The sequence below is a fragment of the Haliotis asinina genome, chromosome 8, assembly GCF_037392515.1.
Source record: "Haliotis asinina isolate JCU_RB_2024 chromosome 8, JCU_Hal_asi_v2, whole genome shotgun sequence".
NCBI lineage: Eukaryota > Metazoa > Mollusca > Gastropoda > Lepetellida > Haliotidae > Haliotis > Haliotis asinina.
The window spans coordinates 6571834-6598109 of record NC_090287.1 but is presented as its reverse complement, the minus strand read 5'-3'; the positions used below and the strand labels follow the sequence as shown (position 1 = coordinate 6598109).

Sequence of the window (26276 nt, the reverse complement as noted above, 5' to 3'; positions counted from 1 at the left end):
TTGCTTCGAATCAGTCAGTTCAAAAATAATTATATAAAATTAATGAAAACAAATGGATTGAGATTAAATTGTTTCAAAAGTCATGCATAAAACTGCGAGACAATAAATAAATTCTAAACAATAACAGCACAAACCAAGTCCCTCATATCCATCCTTGGCATCACCAGATGCAGCGATGGCAGCAACTATCTCTTGATCAGATAGCTTTTTGTACTCTGCAAAAGTCGCCTTGGCTTGTAATCTGTTTTTCTTCGTCATCACACGTTTGAAGGTCTCATCTGAAACTTTGATCGATTTCTCCTGCAAGAAAAACAGAAACAGTTGAAAATAATCATTAACTCATCCTTGCCTGCTATGAAGTTAATTTTCTATCATTGAAAACAAATAGATTCCAATCAAAAGAAAAAATATGTTATCTTTGTCAGACTGACATAAAAGTAGATGGATGGAAAGATACTTGAGAGTAATATGATAACAAGGAAAGACAAAAATTTCCATAGAAACTGAAGGCAGCAGTTTTTCTGTTGGAGCAACTCAACAGTAGAGTTGGGTGGGGACTGGGAGAGTCAGTGCTACTTGTCGTCAGAGTTGGGGGCTGGAAGTGTTGGTGTTACTTGATGTCGGAGCTTGAGGCTGGGAGAGTTGATGTTAGATGATGTCAGAGATGGGGACTGGGAGCGTCGATGTTCGTTGATGTCAGAGATTGGGGTTGGGAACGTTGATGTTGGTTGATGTCAGAGCTGGGGGTTGGGAGTGTCAGTGTTACTTGATGTCTGAGTTGGGGACTGAAGAGTTGATTTTAGTTGATTGTCTGAGTTGTGGGGCTGGGAGAGTCCATGTTACTTGATGTCAGAGCTGGGGATTGTTTGTATTGGTGATACTTGACGTCAGAGATGGGGGTTGGGAGTGTCGATGTTACTTGATGTCAGAGCTGGGGATTGAAGAGTTGATGTTAGTTGATGTCAGAGCTGGGGGTTGGGAGTGTTGATCTTAGTTGATGTCAGAGATGGAGGTTGGGAGAATTGATGTTAGTCAATGTTGGAGTTGGAGGTTGGGAGAGTCAGTGTTACTTGATGTCAGAGATTCGGGTTTTGAGAGTTCATGTTAGTTGATCTCAGAGCTGGGGGTTGGGAGTGTTGATGTCAGAGATGTCGACTGGGAGTGTCGATGTTAGTTGATGTCAGAGCTGATAGATGGGAGCGTTGATGTCAGAGGGATCTGGCAGTGTCGATATTAGTTGATGTTAGAGCAGGGGGTGTCGATGTTACTTGATGTCAGAATTGGGGACTAGGAGAGTCAATGTTAGTTGATGTCAGAGCTGGGGGTTGGGAGCTTTGATCTTTGTTGATGTCAGGGATGAGCGTTGGGAGTGTTGATGTTAGTTGATGTCAGAGATGGGGGTTGGGAGAGTTGATGTTACTTGATGTCAGAGATGGGGGTTTTGAGAGTTGATGTTAGTCGATGTCAGAGCTGGGGGCCAGGAGTGTCGATGTTACGTGATGTCAAACTTGGCATGTAGGCTGGGTATTGCAGAGGTGACGTTAGTTGAGCCTAGAGAGTTGGGATTTGGGTGTTGGGGGGTTAATAATCAATCCAGCTGGGTTTAGTCCCTCAGTGGATACATGATAACAGGTAGCAGCTTCAGCTTTCTTCTTTAAAAATGATTGGATTTTAAGAAGATTGCATTAGATCCCCAATTCAAATCATCAATAGATTTTAATTTAGCAAACTCCAACTATTGATACTTAACTGTTTCTCTTTACAAAACATCAACACAACTTCCTGCATTACTTTAATGAGAAAGTGTTTGTCTCTAGAGGGTTAATATTCTGCGAAACTCCAACAAATTCAGTTCCATCAGCACCAATAATACTCAAATTTGCACTGTTAATGAAAAATAGATTGACATTGGCATTGTGTTTTCCGATACTGTTTAGCAAAAACTGAATTATGCATCACAATAAATTGAATCACGAAATAAAATAACTCTCTGTTTGCGTTAACAGCTCTCTCTCTCTCTCTCACACTCGCTTGCATTCATGAGAGATTTAGGCACAGAGAGCATTTGATGATGTAAGATTACTCAAGTCACGCCGACATTTTCCGCATCAGGCTAACTTCAAAATATTCAACTGAATATAACATTCAACTCTGATCTGAGAGCACTAGCATACGATCATAACCACCATTAAACAAAGCACGTTGATCACTGAAATTTAACAGTTATAACCATTTTACTCTCAGCATAGTCAGTAAACAGTATTAAGGACAGAATTTGTTTGCTTTGCAGGATAATTGTCACTTTTCATGCAACTCTTGCCTAAAATTAATCACAGCAAGGTGGTTTTGGAGTTTAAAGAAGGACTATTGATCTTCCTGCCCTATAAAAGGCAGGCTCCCTGTGCAGTGTTGATGTCCCAGCAGAAATTATTCTTATCTGCCTTGATTTATGAAAGGCTTGTGTAAACTAACCTCTCACGTTGACTCTAAATCACTGACAAGTAGAAAAACCACTTAGTGCCCTCTCTTAAAGATGCTGTCACTTTCCAATTAGAAATACTATTTTCTGGAAAAACAGTGTTGTTACCAAGATGGAAAGCTTTCTTTCTAATGCATACCATGGACATGCTATTACTGTTGGAAATTATTCCTTCATTATCATCCACCTTTGGGTGGAGTTTTGGCACCAACTCCTGCCCTTTAACATCCCACCCACCTTCTACAGATCCTTGGGACCACCAACCCACCTTGTAACATCCCACCCACCTTCTACAGAATGCCTTGGCACCACCCCAAGTCTCTAACATCCCACCCACCTTGTACACAGCCTTGAACCATCCCTTGTTTCTAAGATACCACCCACCTTGTACACAGCCTTGGACCATCCCTTGTTTCTAAGATACCACCCACCTTGTACACATCCTTGGGCCATCCCTTGTTTCTAAGATCCCACTCACCTTGTACACAGTCTTGGACCATCCCATGTTTCTAAGATACCATCCACCTTGTACAAAGCCTTGGACCACCCCGTGTCTCTAACATCCCACCCACCTTGTACAGAGCCTTTGCATCATCTTCTGCTTCCTGCTGATTGACCTCCCACCCTGAATCCCGACCTCCTTTCAAGAGCTGCACCAAGAGCTCTTCAAACTCCCCACTGGTATCTGAGCGAATGTCATTTTCCAGATCAGATGTATAAGCTGAAACCAAAACACTAAAGTGTACATTGACAGGAATTAACAAAAACAATCAAAGCTTCATCTAAAAGAAGCAAAAACTGAACCACAAAACTTAAAGCAAACAATTGTTCATTTTGAAATGAAAATCCAAATCACAAAAGAAAAGAACAGAATACTCTTCATATTGAAAGTATGACATTTACATAAAATAAAATCCTATTAATTGAAGGACTCATTTTCTTTCTGGAACAACATCCAAATTATCCCTATTCAATATGATTACATAAGCAAACCTTGAACAACTTGTAACTATCCAGATCACAATTCCTTGTACAACTAATGGAAACAAGGCTGTTCCTCTGTTGTAGACTGGAATGCACTTTTTGTTGTATGTACACTGTTGCATCTTTTTACTTCAGTTCATGGTTTTAACGTCATTTACAGTTCTTTAGTAATCAAGAATTAACATAAACAAACATACTTTGAGGACGAGCTAAGACAAAATTAAATATTTAGGAAAGACATTTAGATATTTTTATACATGAGCAAACCCTTAGATGTACAAGCTGTATTCAGATAGAAAGTAACTGGAATTTGCATATTTTAACACTTAAACTTGGATGCATAACAATGTAAAGAGAATTAGTAAGACTATAACAAACAAAATCCCAATTTTAAAGGTTGTTGGAAAACATTTTTCAATTGAGAAGAAGATTTTGAATCAAGCTCATAGTACAACTCTCATCTTGGAATACTTGGGTCTCTTAATACATGTACACTGTAGCCCTGCTCATGCATTCAATCATTTAAGAGGTTCTAGACAAGCATGTGGTTCTGGAAAACCTCAAAAAGAACGCTTGTTACTCATTGAAACACTTTTGAAATTGTAATAACTACATCTCAGACTTTATAGATTATTATCTTACCTTGACTAGGTACCAACATTAACCTCCTTATTCACAGTTTCAATCAACACTGTGGTGGTTAGTGCCTTGAGAGAATGATGTGGTTTTCTGAACACCTGGTGTTATTTTTCATTTCATTGAAGCATTTACACAACCTTCATCACCACTTCTATACACTATTCAATCTGTTTCAGCTGACATTCAAGACTAGCTATATTCTGGGAATGACATTTTGAATTAACATAGCTAAAACGATGTTTGATTGAGCTGATGCTTTATAATGTTTTAGTGTGTTTGAAGTTTAGACTAGACATCAATATAAACTTACTCCCAGCAGACTGAGATTGTTGAGATGAAGAGATACATCAAGTGGCTTGATTAGATTTCAAAAATAGAATGCTTTCCTCTAATGTGTCTGAAAATATTTTCTGATCTTGCTCACCTCGTCTGTAATGTTCCTTGATTGCCTTGATGTCCTAAAGGAGAAACATGAGAATGTGGTCAGACATTTCAGCAATCTTGGGAAATATTAACCAAGAGTAGATCAGTTGTATACAGATAACAAGTTAGTAGCCTGACAGGTGTGTAAGTGCCTGATGCCTGGATGACAAACGGGTGACACACCTGCCTGATACCTGGATGACAAATTGGTAACACACATACCCCAGACACATTACTCAAGCATCCCTTGGCAGTATTATGTTCTACATCATTTCACAAGAGTAACTCTCTCAAGAAAGCTAGCAATTCAGATGATCAATCATAGAAAGACACAATCATTATAAAAGTTTAAGACTTACCCAAAAAGTGCCATGCACATTTGATATACAATCCAAAAACACATGACAGTACTAAAAGTTTCACCCACCTTTCCAGACCTGGTACAGAGAATGCCGATCAGTGTACCCTCACACGTGCCCAGACCCTTCACTGCTTCGTGAATACAGTGAGCATCATACTCAGTCGGCTCCATCATCAACGCCAGGACCAGCTCCTCAAAGTCCCCCCGAAGTTCAGATTCCAGATCTTTCATTAGATCCTGCAAGGTAAACAGGTAACATGTACAAGTAATCAGCACAATCTACACAGCAGTAGAGCTCTTACACCACCATCACATCACAATATAAAAATTGACTTTACTGTTATTGAAAGGAACACCAGAAAATTGGTCTAAATAATTTTATGTATTTAAACTGCAGAATTTCTGCAAGGTCACTTCCATTTTCTAATCTCCCGAGTTGTAATCCCCTATTGCTCCTGTTCATCATTTCAGACTTGTCAGCACCATGTTAAGGCTTCTTACCTTCCGTGAAATTGTAACTGTCTTTTACAAATGCACTTTCACACACAATTTGCTGAAGCATCAGTGTAGAATGGAATTGCTCATGATCTTTCATCTGTTCAGCTGCATACTATTTCACTCTCCTTCATCCCTTATACACTCACTAAATCACCCACTCACATTTGGCACATTTTCTATTGTGTCTGGTTAATGTGACATTCACTCACTCACTTACTCACTGACTCACTCACTCTGTACCTTCTTATACTTCTCCTTGTACTTCTTCTTGAGCAACTGCCTCTGTTCATTACTCTTGTTGGAAATGACGTCAATGATGACCTGTTCATCTGTCCCAAAACCATCCATGGCTTTGTGGAGTTTCTCGACCTCCTTCAAGACATCAAAGTTCTTGGCTGGAGTGATAGTGCCAGTCGTCTTTGGTGCCTTTTCATCCTTCTTGTCATCTTTCTTCTGCTTAGATCCTTCTCCTCCCCGTTTTGAGTTGAGTGGGTTTTGGGAAGAATCATCATCCTTGCTTCTGTTTTCAGGTCTTTTCAAAGGCTTGCTTTTTGGAGGGGGAGCGAGAGACATACCAGCATATTTTTTGTTTCCTTTAGACTGAAAATACAAAAACAAAGATTACTCAATGTTCTTTCACACAGGAATTCACAGTCATCTCTGGTGCCACAACATCCCTTAGGAATGCCAACATTGAAACATTGTGCATTTGAATCCCAATTCAATTGTGATGCCTGATTTGCTACATAGCCTGGTTATGGAGCAAAGCCTCTCTTCCAGCATTAAACTGATATTTCATGACATAACTGTGTAGCTGTTTCCAAGGAAATATAACCCAACTCATGTGTCATTAACCTGCCCTTCTCTGGACATCACAGATTTCATTCCAAAGACTTCAGTCTTCATTTATGCAACCAAATATATTTTATGTCTGGTGCACTGCTAGACCATATTCATGACCATCCAGTCAAAGACCTTTAAGTGACTTTCTGAACAAGTGTACCTCAACGTTGCCATTCATCAATGTACCTTCTTGGCAGGTGTTTTGGATGCTAGTTCCTTCAGTAGCTTGACTGTGGGATGTGAACATCGGTCCTCAATATCCTCTGTCAGTTCTGCATCATACTTCTTCTTGTAGGCTTTCCTCACACTGGGCATGTCAATCTGCCACATACAACAAACTTCAGCCAGTATTACAACATAGCAATTATTGCTGTACAATGTTGCAGCTTTGCTGCATATTCTTCATAGCTATCACTTGACTGTTATGTGTACCTCCAAAACATTTTGTCTGAATAAATTATGCTTCTTTAACGTGATCTTCTGTTTGCATTTGTATTGGGTGAGATTTCTAGTTGATTTCTTCAGCTGTTGTCTCAACACTGAGGTTGGTTTGAAGAATGTATGCATGTTAAGAAACTTAAACAGATTCTGAATGAAGGAATACGCAGCTGATATTGGTAACATTTGATAATAACATTTAAAATTTAAGAATTAAAAACAGAACAATTTCTTTTGAAATCATGTTCCTGCATAAAAATAAACCTTCATTTTAAAGAAAGAAGATTATGTGAAATGTGTACAGAAAATTTTATTTTACTGAAGAATTTATGGACAACCAATGCTATTTTGTTCATGAGGCAATGCTATCAAAGTCTATGCTGTACATAGCCAGCCTGGTTCCCTGGGTCTGATGCGCCTGTGCTAATGCTCCGACACTGACCCAGGCAACCACTGCCACATGGCGGCGTTCACTGCAGGGAGACGTGCCATACATTTACTATAGAAAAATCCGAGGACGGGTGGTTAGAAGTTTTTCATAGCATTTTCATCGATACTATGGCAAAGAGTACATCACCAGAACAATGGCCATTGTTACTTTCAGTGTTGGAAAACGTTATTGAAGCAGTTTCGAGACATGAAAATCGTCGTTACATAGGCGATATGTAAACAATGACACACCTCCTACTTTCATCACCGACATGTGCTTTGATATTTCATGTCAGCTTGCTATTACCATGAAATCGTACACATAAGACATAGATCTGAACGACCACACTGATTGAAAATAGTTAGCATCTTCATTTGGGGGGAATTTGATGACATGTAAATTTATGTGAAACACATAAATGATTCACTCAACAATTTTGTTTGTATTTATTATTTGTATTCATTTGGTATATTATTGGTATTCATTTGGTATCATTTCAATATAACACTGGGCCACATCATAGTGGCATTGATCTTCAAAAGTTTAACAGTACTCATGGTATGGCAAAATCTGGGTGATGCTACTGGGAGGTTGATTACATATTGAAGCAATATATACTGAACATCATTGAAAACGCACCACCTGTAAATTTTGAAATAAGGCAATAGAATCTTTTGGAAATGGAAAATTAATGGTGGGAATTTTGATAATAACACACTAGATCGTACATAACGCTCTACAGTAAAAAACGGATCGTTCGAACACATCATCGAACACATCACATGAAAACAACAAAATTCATGCACATCACACACGAAGGGCACAAATTGCATGCAGAAAGCATGCTGTTCAGGGGTATAAATGACCTTCGGCACAAAACCGTTCTCATTTTCGCAGTACTTTCGTAAGTAAAGTTTTTTCGCCATGCCAAGATTGTCACCAGAGGAACGAGAACAGGCCTTGGGTATGTTGCAGGTCGGCGCTTCAAGCAGAAACATTGCACGACGATTTGGGTGTCATCATTCGACCATTCTGAGGCTTGCTAACAGATACCAACAAACAGGAACCAGCAGGGACCGGCAACGCCCAGGTCAGGCACGTGTTACCGCCCCTCATCAAGATCAAAACATTGTACGGCGCCATATTCGGGATCGAACCTTGCCCGCTGCCAGAACCGCCAACGCTGTCCAGGGTCGACGTGGTTTGATCAGCGCTTCCACCGTCCGACGCCGTCTCCGTGCAGCAGGGTTACGTTGTCGACGCCCTTACGTTGGACCCATCCTGACTGACAGGCATCGCCGTGAACGCCGACAATGGGCTGAACAGCATCGTGTGTGGTTGTTACGACGTTGGCATGGTGTGGTGTTCTCCGACGAGTCGCGTTTTCACTTGCGAAATGCTGACGGGCGTCTACGGGTATGGCGTCGACGGGGTGAACGTTATCATCAGGATTGTGTTGTGCAAACCGATCGGTGGGGTGGAGGCAGCATTTTGGTGTGGGGAGGGATAAGTTATCACCACAGAACCGCTCTGATTGTTTGTCGTGGCAGAGTGAATGCCGTTTACTACCGTGACAACATTCTTCAGAACAACGTCGTTCCCTTCTTTCACCAGCATCAAGATCTGCACTCATTTCAACATGACAATGCACGAGCCCACACTGCACGTGTTTCGATACAGTATCTGGCTAACAACAACATTCCTCTACTTCATTGGCCTGCATTGTCACCAGATTTGTCACCCATCGAACACTTGTGGGATTACATCGGCCAACGCCTCGCACGTCGTCCGCAGATCAACAACCTTGGGGAACTCGACAATGCCTTGCAGCAAGAGTGGAATGCAGTGCCTCAGGACTTTATTCAGAGACTTATCCGTTCAATGAGGAGACGTTGCACAGCTTGTGTTGCTGCTAACGGGGGTCATACACGCTACTGACTTTCCATTTTGACCCCATCTTTATTTCATTGTCAGCTGCATTAAATCTTCACTGTTTTGCTTGATTGTCTTTTGCTTCTTTTCTTTATCAAACATTGGTCTACACAAATATGTAAAATTTACATAGATTGCTCACTTCTGCTCTTAGAAATCCACAATTTTAGGGGTGGTGCGTTTTCAATGATGTTCAGTATATATAACATTCCCCAACCCATATATAGCTACAGTTTTGTATACAATAGGAAAACAGATACATCATGAAATATTCATAACTGTGTGTGTATTAACTTGTTTTGAAAGAGCCCATTCATAAAAGGAAAGTGTGCTTGTCTAAAAGACACTGATACACAACACTCCAAGATGGGGCTCATGTTTGTTGAAGACATGTTAAGTGAAAAAACAGTCATTGATATTTCGTAATGTGTCCATTTCATATTACATAAAAACACTGTAGCTATATCTGGGGTTGGAAGGGGGTGGGGAGAGGGATACATTCAATTTTGATACCTCTTGTTATTAAAATCATAATAAACAGTTTAATACAGACAATGCTGGATTGCATGACACAAGCATGTCAGTGAAGCAATCTATTACAATTCCCTTGGCTTTTTAACATAAATATAGACATGAGTTATATACAGTATAAGAGGTCTGTCTGTCAAAGTTTCAGATAATGTTGGTTGGTTTGTTGTTTAAGGCTGTACTCGGCTCTAAAAATGTTATAATGCAGGACTGTACATATAATTGTTTACGATACATGGTTCTTATGTTTGAGTAGTGGTCACATATAAGCAATACATGCATATGAAACTCATATTCAACAAAATATCTTCCCCTTGATATACAAAATTTACAGTCATTCAGTGTTTGGAACACTTGTGTATCTTCCAAAATCGACTGGAAGTTTAAATCTACTACACCTGAAAAGAACCGTGGGTGGTCTAAAGTGTATAGGGATAGGGAATGTAAGATTCTTTTCCATATTTAACAGTGATTTAAAATGCTGTTAATGGAAGGAATCAGACAAACTATTGATAAAACTACATCATTGTTGTCGTAGGTTTTAAAATGATCTTTGTTTCGAAAAGTGAATAATTATCTTCACACCTTGTGCTAATCACATATGTTCAAATTCAAATCTAAACAGAATATTTTAATGAGCAGCCCATCCTGGCGAGACAGTTTGTGTTCATCCAGTTACAGTAGTCTGCACCAATACCTTATAGCCCTTGTGGTGTGCACAAGCTTTTTATCTTGAAGAGGGGTTCTGCCACATTCTGCTCAAACAATAGCATTGTTTGCAGTTTTGAGAAAACTTTCACACATTGTCACTGTACATCTTCAATAATTTTACAGCATGAGGTCCCCTATACTTCTGCACACTCGGAACAATCATAGCATTAAATACCATATTAATCTTGAGGTTATTTTATTTTCAACTTTCTTTTGACATGTGTACAATGCCATAACATCCTTTTCACTGTGTGCACCAAGAGTAGTTAGTGCTTTAGTACAGATAAGTTTAGGTGTTAACATACTACCCAGTATCTATATCAACATATAATTTCTAGATACACACCATAAAATTAAGATGTAAAAAAAATAAAATCACAATAATGAACTGGTCAACAAGTACTGAGCAAATTACTCAAAATTCAAAAGCAAAATCACTGATGGTGAGTTAGTTTATGTATGCATGCACTGATGTAAAGTATAATACAGTAAAGCAAAAAGTCCAGAGCAGCCTTTAACTTTTTTATTTTATTTATTAACTGATGTCTATCTGAATAATTGCTGATGTCAGATGATTTGTATCAGATGTACTCTAAGAACACCAGGGTTATCATGCTCAAAATAATCAAAGTACAGTACACTGATACTAGCTTCAAGCCACAAAAAATACAGTTCTCATGACAGGTTTCATAGGAAAAAATCACCCTTAATTCAACAGTTCAGAAACATTGGAATGTTTATCTATCTTATAAGTTCTTCCCTTATATGTATGCCAGTGTATTAACATACTAATCATACCATTATTTTTGTGTATTCGGTTTAGGAATATAAAGTACCAAATTCATTTTTTGAGCTGTAGATGTGTGTGTATTTTTGTAGATTGATAATTTGATTCACTATGTTTATTATAATCATAAACATTTCTGAATGATACTGGCATATATGTTAACTATTTCATTTTCTTTTGTAGAGGCTAAATATCAGAATGCCAAACCCTAGCTGTCATTAACCTCATTCATATCAATCTAAGCCCTGTACCTTGTAATTTTCACTACCCTGATGCGATGGATGACACGGGACGTAATGGGCGATATTTTCGTCATCAAATGTGCTAAAATGAAAATGCTAACTATTTTCAATCAGTGTGGTCTTTCAGATCTATGTCTTATGTGTACGATTTCATGGTAATAGTGAGCTGACATGAAATATCAAAGCACATGTCGGTGATGAAAGTAGGAGGTGTGTCATTGTTTACATATCGCCTATGTAACGACGATTTTCGTGTCTCGAAACTGCTTAAATAACATTTTCCAACACTGAAAGTAACAATGGCCATTGTTCTGGTGACGTACCCTTTGCCATAGTATCGATGAAATTGCTATGAAAAACTTCTAACCACCCGTCCTTGGATTTTTCTATAGTAAATGTATGGCGCGTCTCCCTGCAGTGAACGCCACCATGCGGCAGTGGTTGCCTGGGTCAGTGTCGGAGCGTTAGCGCAGGTACATCAGACCCAGGGAACCAGGCTGGTACATAGCAAGCGTGATTTATGAACTTATCTCAGAGTATTTTGGAATTGAATGAACTAAATTCTTTCTAAATATCAATGTAGTTATGACTTGTATACATCAAGTAGAGAAAATGATACAAGATGGGTGATATACCAAATTAAGTACTTTTCTGTATACTGGTACAGATTTTTAGTAAAGCCTGTGGCCTTTCCGAATTCCTGCAATTGAATTGAATAAAAGGTTTCCATAAGATGATGGTTAAAGACTACCTCTGCCCTTGCGACAAGGGTCTTGACAAACACAGGGTCGGTAGCGCTGATGTTCTTGTAAAGCTTTTCTGCATACGTGTCCGATGAACTCCTTACTGTAGACACTGCAACAACATACATCACAGTTTCTGGATTTGTTCGTCTGACAGTTTTGTCCTGCTGCAGGAAGCAGGGTCAGCAACAAACAAACCAGTTTCTATTTGTGGATCCCCATGAATGGATGTCTGAATTCTGTTAATGATCTTGATATTCTTGAAATTAGTTAATCAGACTTTTGGTCATTTTCCACATTTATAGATATTTTTTATTGATCAGTAAATTTGAGTTTAATCACTGTCACTTGGAATATCTTCGGGAGACTCACCAAATGCTCCGACTGCCTCTGCATACTCTTGATCACACTCTTCCTTCACTGACTGTAATACTTCCTTACCTCCAGAGACCTGTAATGAGTTTAGTCATATCATTTAAGAAAAATGTATATTAAAGACATGTGACATATATTCTGTGATATGACATGTAGTAGGTCATAAATTTATTGGATTGTGTTTCAATGTCACAGCATACCTCAGTCCTTGTAAGTAACATCGCACCTTTGGAAAATATTTTTAAAAATGTTCAAAAAATATTGTGAGGAGGACATTGCTAAGTACTGATGTCAAACTGAATCAAACAATACATACAATCATTAGTTTATTCATTACAGCATGACCACAAATATTGACTACATTTTAGGAAAAAAAAGCAAATGTCGCCTTTAACACATAATTCATCAAAAAAGACAAATTCTTTCTACTCAACTCTCTGTGATGGATCATAGCAATGTTCCCAATTATAAAAAAATGAGAAACACATGAGAAACAATGTGACGTTAATCTTTTATAAAAAGAAAATGGCTACCACTAAAGAAGAGACATAGAAATGAGTTGTCATCAATCAGCACCAACCTTTATCTTTACTTGGAGAAAATCCATCAGAAATAAAAAGTCACTGTTATCATAGCCCTTTAACATTTGGCCAGCACAGAAACAGGCAGACATTTCTAGGACCTTCGCTATCTCAAGAGGCAATATCTGTCACTGATGACTCTGGCACATTAAAGGTTATTATTTTACATTTACTACACCACAGACCTCACAACCCCATTCTCAACCAAACTAAACAAAATTAATTAGATTTAAATCTGTTTCTTATGCAATAGATACAAATATATTTGGGATTACTGATATTTGGCACAATTTGTCAGAAAAGTCTTACTGAAGGCTTAGTTCTGTCTTTAGTAACAAGTTTTTGCTGCAATTATCCCTTTAGAAATTTGTTGAAATAGATCTTCTGCACAGTAATAGCATTTCAAAATATACTTGGATCTCATTTCAAAAACCCTATTCCCTTCTCCATCAAATCATCAGTCAATAGCCATATTGTGGTTTGGATGTCATTAACCACTGACGTCTACATAATACATCTCAAGGTAAAGCTCTCTAAACAAAATGAGCTGATAAATACAATGGGCATACAGTATTAATGTACCTATGTTTGGACAAACCAAGCTTATGTGACTCAGGACAAACAATGTACACAGTAGGACAGAAAACTGCTGTGGCTCATGTGTATACATAATTATTTGGGATATTAAGCAAAACTCTTCAATATCTACAAAAATCTTTTGACGTTCTTATCTTAGAATCAAACTGTGTTAATTACAATGCTGAGAGGAGTCAAATGGATTGGTGAGAGGTTTGCAGGAAACATTTTTCTATCATGCGATAGATCTACATGATCTAGCCAATGCCTCAGTATGTCAATTATTTTGGCAATATCGCCAAAGATGTGATATGCAGGAAATGTCACGTGTGAGGCTAAACTATTTCCTGTGTTAATGCAGCTGACATGAAACCTAACTGAAGGTGACACCTGACAGCAATAAATGAGTCAATCTGCCACCAGCCACTTTCTGTGGCTAGTGATCATGTTTCAGATTTTTATCTTCATGCATAAAAAATCTATTTTGTAATTTTCAAATTTAATGCCACTGTAATTTTAAAAAAGTTATACCACTAACTTTTTGGCAAAATGGTACCATTCCATAACACTGCAAAGTTTCTGAAGAAAATCAGACAACCAGTGTCATTATTGACTGGTCATCTAAATATCTGGCTCTGAAATGTGGACATGGGCTGACAAACGTCTGTGATGAACAGCTGAAGAACATATTGTTTACACCTATGTAACACTGTCTGGATGTTATATGAAACTGGAAACATGGACATCAGCTTTGAAAAACAATGAAAAGAGCATGATTGAGGGTGATGCTACCCTTAAACATCTGCCTGAACATGCATGGCTAATGGTTCAGTGGATGTACAAGCGATACAGGACAAGTAACAGTCAAGGTAGGTTCATGCTTGATGCATCTAAACTAACCTCTTGGAAGTTGATATTATAGTGGCATATTACCTTTTATTACAAGCATGGCCCCTCAGTGATAACACTCAGGGTATTAACAAATGTCAACCAAATAAAGATATGGTCATCATGATGTCCATGATCCATCAACTCAATATAATACTCAGGATATGTGAAAGTACAAGTGTTATTTAGTGACTCGTCACTTGCATAGAGACTTTAGCACTAATGGGACCATGGGTCTTAGTAGCAACATATCATTGTTGCCAATACTTTACCATGTGCCTACAACAGTTGTCACAGTGGGTATCATCTCACAAAGTCTTCATCAGACAACGATGACTGTAAATCCAATACTTTACCATGTGCCTACAACTGTTGTCATTCTGGGTATCATCTCACAAAGTCTTCATCAGACAACGATGACAGTAAATTTAATACTTTACCATGTGCCTACAACTGTTGTCACAGTGGGTATCATCTCACAAAGTCTTCACCAGACAACGATGACTGTAAATCTAATACTTTACCATGTGCCTACAACTGTTGTCATACTGGGTATCATCTCACAAAGTCTTCATCAGACAACGATGATGGTAAATCCAATACTTTACCATGTGCCTACAACTGTTGTTGTACTGGGTATCATCTCACAAAGTCTTCATCAGACAACGATGACAGTAAATCTAATACTTTACCATGTGCCTACAACTGTTGTCACAGTGGGTATCATCTCACAAAGTCTTCACCAGACAACGATGACTGTAAATCTAATACTTTACCATGTGCCTACAACTGTTGTCACAGTGGGTATCATCTCACAAAGTCTTCATCAGACAACGATGACTGTAAATCTAATACTTTACCATGTGCCTACAACTGTTGTCATACTGGGTATCATCTCACAAAGTCTTCATCAGACAACGATGACTGTAAATCTAATACTTTACCATGTGCCTACAACTGTTGTCATACTGGGTATCATCTCACAAAGTCTTCACCAGACAACGATGATGGTAAATCTAATACTTTACGTACAATTGTTGTCATATTGGGTACCATCTCACAAAGTCTTCATCAGACAACGATGACTGTAAATCCAATACTTTACCATTAACTCACAACTGATGTCGTACTGCTACCATCTCACAAAGTCTTCATCAGCCAACAATGACTGTAAATCCAATACTTTACCATGTGCCTACAACTGTTGTCGTACTGGGTATCATCTCACAAAGTCTTCACCAGACAACGATGATGGTAAATCCAATACTTTACCATGTGCCTACAACTGCTGTCATACTGGGTATCATCTCACAAAGTCTTCATCAGACAACGATGATGGTAAATCCAATACTTTACCATGTGCCTACAACTGTTGTCATACTGGGTATCATCTCACAAAGTCTTCATCAGACAACGATGATGGTAAATCCAATACTTTACCATGTGCCTACAACTGCTGTCATACTGGGTATCATCTCACAAAGTCTTCATCAGACAACGATGATGGTAAATCCAATACTTTACCATGTGCCTACAACTGTTGTCATACTGGGTATCATCTCACAAAGTCTTCATCAGACAACGATGACTGTAAATCCAATACTTTACCATGTGCCTACAACTGTTGTCGTACTGGGTATCATCTCACAAAGTCTTCATCAGACAACGATGACTGTAAATCCAATACTTTACCATGTGCCTACAACTGTTGTCGTACTGGGTATCATCTCACAAAGTCTTCATCAGACAACGATGATGGTAAATCCAATACTTTACCATGTGCCTACAACTGCTGTCATACTGGGTATCATCTCACAAAGTCTTCATCAGACAACGATGACTGTAAATCCAATACTTTACCATGTGCCTACAACTGTTGTCATACTGGGTATCATCTCACAAAGTCTTCATCAGACAACGATGACTGTAAATCCAATACTTTACCATGTGCCTACAACTGTTGTCATTCTGGGTATCATCTCACAAAGTCTTCATCACACAACGATGACTGTAAATCCAATACTTTACCATAAACTCACAACTGTTGTCGTACTGGGTATCATCTCACAAAGTCTTCATCAGACAACGATGACTGTAAATCCTATACTTTACCATGTGCCTACAACTGTTGTCATACTGGGTATCATCTCACAAAGTCTTCATCAGACAACGATGACTGTAAATCCAATACTTTACCATGTGCCTACAACTGTTGTCATTCTGGGTATCATCTCACAAAGTCTTCATCAGACAACGATGACTGTAAATCCAATACTTTACCATAAACTCACAACTGTTGTCGTACTGGGTATCATCTCACAAAGTCTTCATCAGACAACGATGACTGTAAATCCTATACTTTACCATAAACTCACAACTGTTGTCGTACTGGGTATCATCTCACAAAGTCTTCATCAGACAACGATGACTGTAAATCCAATACTTTACCATAAACTCACAACTGTTGTCGTACTGGGTATCATCTCACAAAGTCTTCATCAGACAACGATGATGGTAAATCCAATACTTTACCATAAACTCACAACTGTTGTCGTACTGGGTATCATCTCACAAAGTCTTCATCAGACAACGATGACTGTAAATCCTATACTTTACCATGTGCCTACAACTGTTGTTGTACTGGGTATCATCTCACAAAGTCTTCATCAGACAACGATGACTGTAAATCTAATACTTTACCATGTGCCTACAACTGTTGTCATACTGGGTATCATCTCACAAAGTCTTCATCAGACAACGATGACTGTAAATCTAATACTTTACCATGTGCCTACAACTGTTGTCGTACTGGGTATCATCTCACAAAGTCTTCATCAGACAACAATGACTGTAAATCCAATACTTTACCATGTGCCTACAACTGTTGTTGTACTGGGTATCATCTCACAAAGTCTTCATCAGACAACGATGATGGTAAATCCAATACTTTACCATGTGCCTACAACTGTTGTCGTACTGGGTATCATCTCACAAAGTCTTCATCAGACAACGATGACTGTAAATCCAATACTTTACCATGTGCCTACAACTGTTGTCGTACTGGGTATCATCTCACAAAGTCTTCACCAGACAACGATGATGGTAAATCTAATACTTTACGTACAATTGTTGTCATATTGGGTACCATCTCACAAAGTCTTCATCAGACAACAATGACTGTTATCCAATACTTTACCATAAACTCACAACTGATGTCGTACTGCTACCATCTCACAAAGTCTTCATCAGCCAACAATGACTGTAAATCCAATACTTTACCATAAACATACAACTGATGTCGTACTGGGTATCATGTCACAAAATCTTCACCAGACAACGATGACTGTAAATCCAATACTTTACCATGTGCCTACAACTGTTGTCATTCTGGGTATCATCTCACAAAGTCTTCATCAGACAACGATGACTGTAAATCTAATACTTTACCATGTGCCTACAACTGTTGTCATACTGGGTACCATCTCACAAAGTCTTCATCAGATAACAATAATCGAATGGGGGTTAGAATAACAATAGGATTAACTACATGTTTTGCATTTCTGCATAAATAGAGATTTTTAAATATTATTGAATTATTAGTTTTCATTACGCACATAAAATCATTCTATTTTGCTTGCGTTTGATATTTCAAAGACGATTTGGCAAGCATTTACATACATTTTCTTCCCCTAATCAAAATAGCAAAACAAAAATAATATTTAAAAAACATTTAGATTTAACCTCCAATTATGGTAAGTCCAACATATACTTTGCCATAAGCTTATTACAATAGTAGCAGCGAGTACCACTGCATAAAGTGATCTTGGTGCTATGACAGCAGTAAGGAAATATCAAAGTATGGGAATGAATGACTGCCGTAGCATTACGATGGCATTATGAAACCATACACTGGCCATAGATTCTGGTATGTTAGAATTCTAACATCTAAGACAAACATAATCAACCAAAACACCTTATTTCTATTAAGTGGAACTGTAAAGGTGAATCCCGAGTTAATGACATTCTGGGAAAATGGAATCAAATCAAACTGCTAAGAAAAGACATTTGTTACAAAGGACTCTGAGCCAAGATAAGAAGGATACTACACCAAAATACCTCTCATTTTCGATCTCTCCATTTGGTTGCCACACACAGGGAATGGTTGCTAGGAATAGCAACAGCACTGAGAACTAATTCAGGAAAGAATTATTTTGTCTTCTGTAATTGCCATTTATAGGATCTGATGAATGAAAAAAACCCAGTAAATTGGTTTTGCTTTTTTTCTTTATCTAGCATTCTAGAGACTTAGAAACCTAGCATTGTTAGAGGAAATTCCTGAGGGAAATTAATCCATCTCATGAAATGTCATGTATCTAATATTTGACTTGAAATCTACTTCAGCCTTTGAAAGGAAATCAGAGCTTTTACTGTTTACCTTTAACATCTTGCACAATTGAGCATGTCCTATTTAAAGATTCAACAAGTGTCATACAACAATTGCTCACAAACATGGACTTCTTAACCAATGTCATGTTTTATGAAAATATGTGTTTCAGATGAACAATTTGTTTTCCTTTTGATGCCAGTGTCACCGGTGGGGAAGGATGTATCCACATTTTCATGGACACATAATGCCATCACTATTATAAGGAACTCATGTTCACTGTCAAACAAATAGCAGGTTGCATGTATTGTGGTCTTCCATATACCCACCCTCTCCCCCTAAACCTGATAATGGAACAGACAGTCAGTAGTATGGATGACCTCATAAGAATGTATTTCCTAATTAAATGAAAGAATTTCTTCTTTTCTTTGCTCTGATCAGTCAAATCAGTACATGGAAATTTAGAACAGTGTTCTCCAAGTAAAGAAGGTCACTCACCAATTTATACATTTTGAGAACTGCTTTGATGTGCGCAAGACTTTTCTCCTCGAGGAGAGTGAGGAACTTTCCACTTTTGTTGCTCCACCGACCATCACCAAACTGAAGGAAACCAGGAGAGAAATACAACACAACAAGTAGGAGTATAGGAGTATGTTGAACAATCTGACTGGTTCAGGGACATTCTGCCAGACCAATTATATGAAACGTTTTATAGATTTTCATCCTGAAGGCAGGAGATAAAATATTAATTAAAAGCTCTTGTAACACTGAACCTGTCAATGAAATGCAATGTTATTGCTGCTGCTATCACTCTTGTGTGCGGTTATTGCGGCTATTATTTTGGTGTTCTGTTATTGCTGCTGCCATTATTCTGGTGTACTGTTATTGTGGCTCCTATTATATCAGTGTTCTGCTTTTGCTGTTTTTCTTCCTCACCTCATGTAAGACTGTGGTATCCTTCTCCACCCTCTTGTCATCCACGTCAATCGACTCATCTCTCCCCTCCTGAGACACACGAAACATATATTGGTTCCTACAGATACTACATTCTTACAGTGATTGATACATATACCATCCATACCAATACTACAGTATTCTTATAGTGGTTCATATAGATGCAGCTGCACTCACATAGCAGTGAATGTATATGCTCCTACTTTTGTACGGTGGTTGACGCTGATGCTGAGGATTTTACCTTGAGGAGGGTCATCAACAGCAACTGCACAGGCTCCTTGGTCTTGTTAGCAACATCACTCACCAGGCTCACAGCAAACTCTAGCAAACACAACAGAGAGATTTATTCTGTCTGTCTGTCTGTCTGTCTGTCTGTCTGTCTGTCTGTCTGTCTGTCTGTCTGCTTCTTTGTTCAAATCTAGACAAGATACTACACATGGTTAATATGAGGATGCTCAAATGCCAGCTCAAATGCCAGCTCAAATGCCAGCTCAAATGCCAGTTCAAATGCCAACTCAAATGCCAGCTCAAATGCCAGCTCAAATGCCAGCTCAAATGCCAGTTCAAATGCCAGCTCAAATGCCTGCTCAAATGCCAGCTCAAATGCCAGCTCAAATGCCAGCTCAAATGCCAGCTCAAATGCCAGCTCAAATGCCAGTTCAAATGCCAGTTCAAATGCCAGCTCAAATGCCAGCTCAAATGCCAGTTCAAATGCCAGCTCAAATGCCAGCTCAAATGCCAGCTCAAATGCCAGCTCAAATGCCAGTTCAAATGCCAGCTCAAATGCCAGTTCAAATGCCAGCTCAAATGCCAGCTCAAATGCCAGTTCAAATGCCAGCTCAAATGCCAGCTCAAATGCCAGCTCAAATGCCAGTTCAAATGCCAGCTCAAATGCCAGCTCAAATGCCAGCTCAAATGCCAGTTCAAATGCCAGCTCAAATGCCAGCTCAAATGCCAGCTCAAATGCCAGCTCAAATGCCAGCTCAAATGCCAACCACATCATAGAGTGACTTCATAAATGTAACCGAGTGTTGGGAACATAAATATTGTCTGTTGTCAAGACCTGGGCCCTTATTCTCAAAACATTCATAGCCCTAAGAATTCTTAACTTTGATCATGGCCAATGTGTTGAGAATGGGCTTAAAAAATTCATAGAGCTACAAATGTTTTGAGAATTGCTAGTCTGTGTTTTGTCATTGTCAGTACAATTCAATATTTTACATTGTTGATGTTTTGATAAGTTCTTATTGAGGAACTACATGATGTCTAACGATTTATAAATTTCATTTGTTTTAATATGTTTTCCAAGTCCACAATACTGCAGTAACATGAAGTTCTGGAATTCCCACCAGATTCCCAACAGATGATCATTGGAAAATATGAAATATCAAGTACTAATCGATCTGATTGCATACCTTTCCTGTAAGCTTCTTTAACCTGTGCTAAACTACCCGTGTTTGAACACAGAATCTCCACTACGGTTGGAATGTTGTTCTTCTGTAAAAAGCAGATGCAGTATTGATTATTTCACTGAGTGAAACGCCATAAAAGCAAATACAAATATCACACCAAAATTCAACAACAGTGACCATGGAGATAAAAAGAGTCCTTAACGTTCCATATCTCTGAAAGGGTGGATCAGCAAAACTGTGAACTAAGTTAACAACAAATGTCGAAATATTTATGAAGTCACAAAGCTTCGTACCTTGTGTCAGGCTTGTAAGCATAAAAAGGCTTAATTAGAAGATTTTCATCATTTAACATAATTCTCAACATGACATATTTTTAAGGAAAGTGCTGATCAGCAACAGGTCCAGGACAGTCAATATTTAGAGGCACATTTTTGACGGTTTTTGATTGGATTGTTATCATCTTTCATCCTACTTAGATAACAGACATAGGACAAATCTTTAGGACTGGCATCATCACTTCTAAAGAAGACTGTGCAATCTAAGGTTTGTACATGGTGTCTTTCATCATGCAAACATAAGGGAAACCACAAGAGCAATTTCAGGGTAATACAATAATTTGAAGTGTTTAATACAGATGAGGATGGTGGGTGTGAAAGTGGATTTATGAAATATTCCATTATCATCTATTTGTGCAAAATATGAATTGTTTCCAAACATGTTTTTGATAACACAGAACCATATTTCATGATGAAAAGACTCAGTCTGTTCATAGAAAAATACAAACTACAAAACATATACCAACACTTAAGTATTTTATTAGTCTAAATGAAAGATGTGAAATGTTTCTCAGGCATCGGTGAGTCACTTTCATTTGTGCACATAACAATGTTTTACCACCATTTTAAAATAGTAAAATGTCCTGATCATCCATTTGTCCACTAAAACAATGAGTGTCAGCAAGAACAAGTGTAACTCAATCTGCAACTCATCATACGCGTAACATGGTAAACTTCCCAAGCTGCTTTTGAGAGAGAAAAAATAAAAATTTGTCCCTCCCTCATCACATTTTTTCAATCAAAGATTGAAAAACAAAGTCCTACCTCACTGTCACCTTTGCAAAAAATATGCCCAAGAAACATTTAAATATATTTCTGCAGCCTTAGTATTTTTATTAGTTTCATTTCAGTTGCCTTTTGGTTTACTGATCTGTCAGCTAAAATTTCACAAATATGGAAGGAAATAACATTTGAAGAATTTTTTTTTCCTTTCTATAATATTGTACGGTGATGGAGGAATTTCACTTATCCTTTGAGATGATTTAATCAACATACGTTCTAGTATTTCATCTCTCCTCTATCCTTTTATTTCTTTTTGAACTATTACATGGAGATTGGGAGAAAACACCTTAAACCAAGTAATGAAAAGAAAGATGTATAAACTGGAAGATTCATCTGTTGCCTTTTCAGTGCAGGTTTCTTTTTCAATTTGCATTCATTACCTGCTAGTACCATTTGAAATCAAAGAAAAAAGAGTGCAGTTTCAAAACTGGACACTTTAGTGTTTAGTTCTAATGGAAATCTATAAATATGATTTATCAGCTCAACCTAATACATGGACCTTGAAACTCTCATTAAGTTAAGGGTAAAAACAGGGTGGTGTATAAATCAGTTTTAATCTGAAAAATACTTTGCTTTACATTCCCAAAACATGATTGTCAGCTTAATGAAAGAACCACTTCAAAGAGACAGGAAAAAGGTATGTAGTCATATATCCTGTAAGTAATATTCAAAATGACATTCCTAGAGAAAATGAAGTCACCGTTGCAGAGTTTGTAATCAAATACACACAGATGTTATGATGTCATCAAGATCTACTGGTTGGAACTCAAGACACTGTGATGAAGTATACACGACACCACAGGTCATAGTATGTGATACAGAAATACCCTAGTCAAGCCACATGGGTCACTTGTCATAATGAAATGAGCAGGATCAAGGACTAACTTAGATTCTGTCACCAGACACACCGATGCAGGATTCTAAGACCCATTGCTGTATGTGTATGTCTGACTCAGGTTTACCTCTAGAGCAGTGTGTAGTGCCCCTGCATCCCCCTCCATGGGATCAGCCAGAAGTTCATCAATCAGCAGACTCCAGTCAGAACCCAGTCCTTGTTTCAACTCCTTGCCCAGATCCTGTAACCATTGTTACATTGATAAACTGCCTGATGTACTTGTAAATATGAAACATAAATGTCAGACTATCGTCAGTCTAAATTGTCTGCTGCTTCAAGTTGAAATGTGTAAAACTGGGTAATGGAAAGTCAGTGATTGCACAAGATGTCTGCAAAACATGGCTTCTGTTTGTCAAGTAACAGCAATCAATTGTTTATTCTTCAGGATAATTGTTAACCTAATTATTCAATTGAATGTATACTGCAACATTTACGACTGAGTTCAAATGGCTTTTCTTAACAAAATCTAAATCATCACTGTCAGAGCCTTCTGTTTTGATTATCTGTCACAAGCAATTCCACTGGACCTATATGGCCAATCAACAGCATTCAACACAATTCATCATACCAGAACAACAAATTATGGTTTAAATAAGGTGTAATCATTTTTATCATTATTTGAAAATGACAAATATTTGTTTTATTTGACAGATGATGACAGATCATGATATATTTGCTTGATGTATCCTTGTAACATCATTATGTTCCGTTATTGAATCACTGAACCAGATTTAGACAAGGTATTATTACAAACATGGAGTACTAGTGGAACTAATTTGATTTACAACTGCAGATCGATCCAGTTGTGTTCATATTTAGAGAATAGCCTCCAAGAATTAAGGAATGACAGATTATCTGTCCAGAGAAAAATATGTTTATCAGTTGCAACCCTGCTACCTCCCTCTCCCCTGCTCTCCACTGTTCTCCTCTCTTTCTACACAACACTGAAAGACGATGCAAAACACATACCCCTACCCGTCAACAACAAATCTCCTCAATATCTCATTATGTTCTATGTTACAAAAATTACTGTAGTAGTCATCACTGTTATGTTCAATCACAACATGAGCTAGACACATCAACAAGCACATCCTGGCAGACAAAGGGCAGAACTCTACACAGACTGACGGCTCTGACTTGACCCATGCACTGACCCGAATGTACTGTTTCTTTAAGTGGCATTTTAGAAGTTGGTATGATGATGATGAAGACTTTTATGGATGGACAACTTCTTTCTTGCAGTGGATGTGATGTTTTGGTGTATTTTCACACTGTTGTCAAGCAAAAGATCTTTTGCAAGAAACAACTTGTCCATCCATAAAAGTCTTCATCCTTGCCACTGTACTCACCAGGTCATACACTTCCTGAAACTTCCGCTGGACCTGCTGTCTGTAACTTGGGGACTTCTTCACCAGAGTCCTGATCAGGATGTCCTCCGGAGCAGCTAAAACAAGAGAGTGAGCAAGTTAAGCTTTACACCTGCTCAGAAATATTCCAGCAACACGGCAGCAGTCTGTAAATAATTGAGTCTGCAACAGAGAGATCCAGTATGGGTTACTGAAGATCAAATATAACCTGGATCTTCACAGGTACATAACAAGAGACGTCAGTCCAAGTGCATAAAACATAAGATGTGCTTTAGGCATTGTGTTGATTTCCACTGAATATGTTTCTATGACTTTCTCGTTGATATACAAAGCTGGAGATGAAGGAAATGATATACAGGAAAGGCAAGATGAGGTAACTGTAAACATTCAGTTTAGATGTAAACATCTATTAAGAACATAAACCTGAAGTGTGCTTCTCCCTGTAATATGTCATCTCTTGTTTTTCCAGAATAACCACATTTGAAGTTTTTGTTTTGTTAGTAAGACCTCTTCCCAGCATTGTCTTTTCCTGACTATATGAACATCAACATTCAAATGATACATGTATGAGTGTTTGAAATCAACTGAAAAGTATTATTCAAGATTAATTTTAAAGTGCAAATGTTTTCCCAAGCAAAATTTGACCTTCAACTTTCAGATCTGTAGGCATATGCACTACTACACTGACACCAGGCCAACAAAAGAAGAGGGGCTGAATTAGCTACTTAATAGTTACTGTCCACAAATTGATTTTACTTGTGCTTCAGTTATTGTAATGTAGCTTCATTAAATGATCATCAACATTGTAATTACCCATCACTGACAGTGGATCTCCTCAGTTTTGGTAGACATGTAAAACTAGATGAAGTGGGAAATCCTGAGGGGCAGAGCCTTTTAGGCATGTTTTCTCCTGTATTTAATGGTCACAGTCTATATTTTCCAACAATATAATTTTTCCAACAGCAAGTATTGTTCTGTTTATTATCCTGTTACCTAAATAAAGTTTACACAATTGCAAATATTATTGTTTGTATATTTATTGAATTCATTTATGCTCAACATCAATCACAGCACCTGGTTTTTCCATCATAAGATTTAACAGGTAAAAACACATGGTAAAATAACAGAATTAAACTAAAACAGAAACACAATTTCATCATGAGTGAGAGGCTTAACTTAAAATCATAATCATCACACACACCTCTTTCCTCAGTCTATATTTGTACTGTAATGTAATGAAAGATGCGTGAAGCCTCTTGCGATAATAATAACACAAATACATAACAGAAAAAACATGTGCATTAGTCCAGGGGCTTCATTCACGAAGCAAACTATACTAAAGTTAACCTTAACTCCCATTCTTTAACATGGCACTAAGCTTACCTTCATGACTTACAACTACCTCTGGAGCTTTGTGACAGGAAGCCCTTTGCAATAATTATCAGTATGAATATTAATAGTCTTGTATTAAGAAGTTTAACATTTTTATGTGGATTTTAAGGAGTTATCGAATCACATATGCTGTAGGTAGTCTACATTATTTTTTGTGAATTTTATGAGATTTTAAAATGTTAGCTGTAAGTAAATGAAATAATATGTATGCCAAGGGGCACAATGATGAAATATTTTTCTTCTTCTTTCTTCTCCTATTGTTAAGAAAATGATATGAACTGTACAAGGGGGGTTAA

The 26276-nt window shown here is 37.9% G+C and overlaps 2 protein-coding genes across 2 annotated transcripts in view; one reads left to right on the top strand and one right to left on the bottom strand.

Moving 5' to 3' along the window:
* The window catches only part of LOC137293900 (uncharacterized), a 111070-nt gene that overhangs the window by 40826 nt on the left and 43968 nt on the right, over nucleotides 1–26276 (bottom strand). Inside the window, exons 11-24 of the mRNA XM_067824703.1 lie at nucleotides 24571–24665; nucleotides 23289–23402; nucleotides 21212–21293; nucleotides 20038–20117; nucleotides 19779–19847; nucleotides 19341–19442; nucleotides 12411–12489; nucleotides 12047–12150; nucleotides 6414–6548; nucleotides 5625–5984; nucleotides 4953–5123; nucleotides 4527–4560; nucleotides 3052–3200; nucleotides 135–300 (exon numbers count right to left, since the gene is read on the bottom strand). Coding sequence (XP_067680804.1) covers nucleotides 135–300; nucleotides 3052–3200; nucleotides 4527–4560; nucleotides 4953–5123; nucleotides 5625–5984; nucleotides 6414–6548; nucleotides 12047–12150; nucleotides 12411–12489; nucleotides 19341–19442; nucleotides 19779–19847; nucleotides 20038–20117; nucleotides 21212–21293; nucleotides 23289–23402; nucleotides 24571–24665 — 1740 coding nt within the window. The remainder of the gene's footprint in view (nucleotides 1–134; nucleotides 301–3051; nucleotides 3201–4526; nucleotides 4561–4952; nucleotides 5124–5624; nucleotides 5985–6413; nucleotides 6549–12046; nucleotides 12151–12410; nucleotides 12490–19340; nucleotides 19443–19778; nucleotides 19848–20037; nucleotides 20118–21211; nucleotides 21294–23288; nucleotides 23403–24570; nucleotides 24666–26276) is intronic.
* The window catches only part of LOC137293901 (probable tubulin polyglutamylase ttll-15), a 98427-nt gene continuing 86524 nt past the window's right edge, over nucleotides 14374–26276 (top strand). Inside the window, exon 1 of the mRNA XM_067824711.1 lies at nucleotides 14374–14439. The gene's annotated coding sequence lies outside the window, so the exon portion shown is untranslated. The remainder of the gene's footprint in view (nucleotides 14440–26276) is intronic.